Source organism: Phaseolus vulgaris, chromosome 10 (genome assembly GCF_051622355.1).
Source record: "Phaseolus vulgaris cultivar YP4 chromosome 10, ASM5162235v1, whole genome shotgun sequence".
NCBI lineage: Eukaryota > Viridiplantae > Streptophyta > Magnoliopsida > Fabales > Fabaceae > Phaseolus > Phaseolus vulgaris.
Window position 1 is genome coordinate 41,044,700 of NC_143507.1, and position 3,203 is coordinate 41,047,902.

The window sequence follows — 3,203 nt, forward strand, 5'->3', positions numbered from 1 at the left end:
TATTTTTTTCTATTTTGATCAATGTTAAATTCAAAAACATAAATTTAAATGAAGTTTATTTTAAAAAAAAAAACATAAGTAAAAACCTAATACTTAAACTAAATAAAATAAAATCAGTTGATATTTTTCACTTTAAAAACCTTATATTAACCATGTTTAATTTTGAAGAACTAAAATAAGAAGATTATTAAAAACATTTTTTATTGTAATATTTTAATTAAAAACTATTATAATGACCTGATTATATAAATATATAACTTTGTGAATCGCAAGAACTATATCCATCTCTACTCGGCATATAGAAAAAATTGTACTCACGAATATTAATTATTAATTAAAAAAGTGTTAAATATTCAATGTTGATTATCAGTAAATAATTTTATGATCCCTAATCTTTTGCTGATGTATATTTTTATACTTACATTTGAATTTTTTGAAAAATATAGAATAAAAAAAGGTTTTAATAACTAAAAATTATCCATTACACTTACTTTATTTTGATTAAGTTTGTTACTTGGCGTTTGTAACTGTAAATCCTTTTAAAAGAACAAATAAAGCTATTCTAAAACATATTTCAGTGTGAGGTTGTCGACCACATAGAAGTTTTGTTTTGTTCAACTACATATATTCATATATATAAATTCTGAAAAAGAAATACAAGATATACATTTGACGTATTGATTGTTTAACTAATTTTAAATTCAAAATCACATTGAAATCATAAAATTCAAAATCAGAATAAAATATGTATATATGAATTTAGTCAACAACAACAACTATGTATGTCATATATTTTATTTTAGTCATCAAAATTTTATAAATAAGTCATGGATTTAATCTTGATATATTGCCAATATAATGTTTTTTTCACTAATCAATTAAAATCATTATAAATATAAAGTCTTAAAAAAATTATTGTAAAAGTTGACTTTATCATATATATTAATTCATAATTAAATAATAATGTAAAAGTATGTTTGTATTTAACACACAAATACCGAGAATAATTATTCGTGTAGTTGGATTGATTTAATATTATTAATTTAATGTCAAATCATTATCGGTCATATGTATGATAGATATTTTTAGAATTAAACATAAAACTATTTTTAAAATAATAACTTTGATTATATTATACAAAATGGGAATTTGTTTATATTTAATTATTTTATAAATATTTGGTTCTCTTATATACGAGTAAGTAATATTCAATATTAATTGTAAACAATTTTTATAGCAAACAATAAATTCACTTTGAAAGAACTATTGTCTAGTTTAACTTTTATGTATTGACAGTATAATTTGAAATAATAACAATATCTCATTGATATACTTAACTTTTCCAAGTAAATTATTTTCTATGATACAAATATTTCATAAATATAAAATCACCTTTAGTTCTCAAGGTTTAAATATAGTAATTTTATCCCTCAAAATATCTTCTACTTATTTTGATATGACGTTGGATGAAATTCTTCACATTTAGGACAAAGAAATCAAAGCAACCATTTTATTTTTATAGTAAAAATTAACAACAATTTTGACCATGAGAAACATAAATAACAATTAACAAAAAAAAAATTGATATAACATATCCCCACTTATATATTTCTTTTTAAGAGTTAAAATATATTAATTGTGACATTTAATGATCTATTGCCAAATTTACAAGATCTTGATTTTATGATAGATGTGATGTGATGATCACAAGTGTCTTTGATGATAGGTGGGCAACAAATTAGATTCCAACCAACCTTTCCTATTTTTTCTAAAAGACCTTTTAGAGTGACACGATCCATCAACAATGATGCCATCATCATCACCCGCCACGATCAGACGGTGGAGATCGAGTCACACTTGTAGTCTTTAACTTAGACCCAATATTCAGGAAAAAATTACTCTTTTTCTCTCTCTACGCTTTGTCCTATATATCACCAGGTTCGACCCTTTGGCATAGCATAGCATGAGTAGTTCTTCTCATTATCAACCATGTCCAACGATCCAAGGTCACTGAGTTACTCCTTTCTAACTCACTTCAACATGGCCATAGCAGACTCAGAACCTTGGTCGATCCTCACCCTTGTTTTCCTGTGACTTTTTCCTTTCAAACATATCCTCAAACTCACAAACTTTGGGCTCTTTTTTGTGTCGGTTTCCTTGTCTTTGTTGCTTTCTTGGTGGTAGAATGGGTATGGGGGAGAAGAGTCCCAGGAGTTTTCAATTGCACCATCGTGATGGGAAGAAGCAGGAGTTCAGAGGGGTACCAAAAGGGTGCATGGCGATCAAAGTTGGTCAAGGAGAAGAGCAACAAAGGTTCGTGGTGCCTGTCATGTACATCAACCACCCTCTCTTCATGCAGCTTCTCAAGGAGGCAGAGGAAGAATACGGTTTCGACCAGAAGGGAACCATAACCATCCCTTGCCATGTTGAGGAATTCAGAAACGTTCGGGGCTTGATTGACAGGGACAAGTCCCTTCACCACCACCACCATGTTGGTTGCTTTGGCTTCTGAATTCTGCTCCAAACCAAGGTTTTTAAAACTGGTTTTTTCTCCCAACATCAAGTTTTTTGGGATCTTGTCCACAGTTTTGTAAAATGTTCAGAGTTCTGAAGAAACTGTCGCGACTTCAATTAGAAACCTTGGGTGAAACATGGAGAAAGAATTGATCTTGGGCTACAAATCACCACCCCTTTAGTTTTTTTTAATGATTATCTCAGTGTAAATTTGGTAGCTTTTAGATTTTTTTTTGTAGTGTTTGGTTTATGCGAAAAAAAAGGCCTTAGGTAGGTGATGGTGAAGACAACAGAATGTTGCTTCTTCCAATTGTACTTACTTTTTTTCTAAATTGTTAGGAATCGTTATGGAAAAAGGAGATGCTTTTCTTTTCTTTTCTTTTCTATTCCTTTTTTCTGTGAAGAATTTTTCACGCGCTGGAATAATTGGTACACCACTCTGAAAAAGAAGGAATTGACGGTAAGTAGGGCCGAAATTTTGTTTCTTTTCCTCTCTTTTGAGTCACTGAATTCCCCTTTGGTGTCTCACTGTAACAGATGGGGTTCAATTCTTAATTAATCTCTGATTATGAAAAATCAAGCCTTTCTGTCACTGTAGTTGATGGGGGACCTTGAATTGGGATTACATTCTTGATTATGATCAGATTATTGAAATTATGTACAGAATTGTACTGGGGCCAATTTCTTTA

The 3,203-nt window shown here is 29.4% G+C and overlaps 1 protein-coding gene across 1 annotated transcript; it reads left to right on the forward strand.

The window, feature by feature from the left end:
- The first annotated feature begins 1,923 nt into the window (after positions 1 to 1,923).
- On the forward strand, positions 1,924 to 2,870 carry LOC137818428 (auxin-responsive protein SAUR32). Its single transcript, XM_068621863.2, has one exon. The coding sequence runs from the start codon at positions 2,186 to 2,188 to the stop codon at positions 2,510 to 2,512; it is 327 nt and encodes a 108-aa protein (XP_068477964.1). The 5' UTR covers positions 1,924 to 2,185; the 3' UTR covers positions 2,513 to 2,870.
- The last annotated feature ends 333 nt before the right edge of the window (positions 2,871 to 3,203 follow it).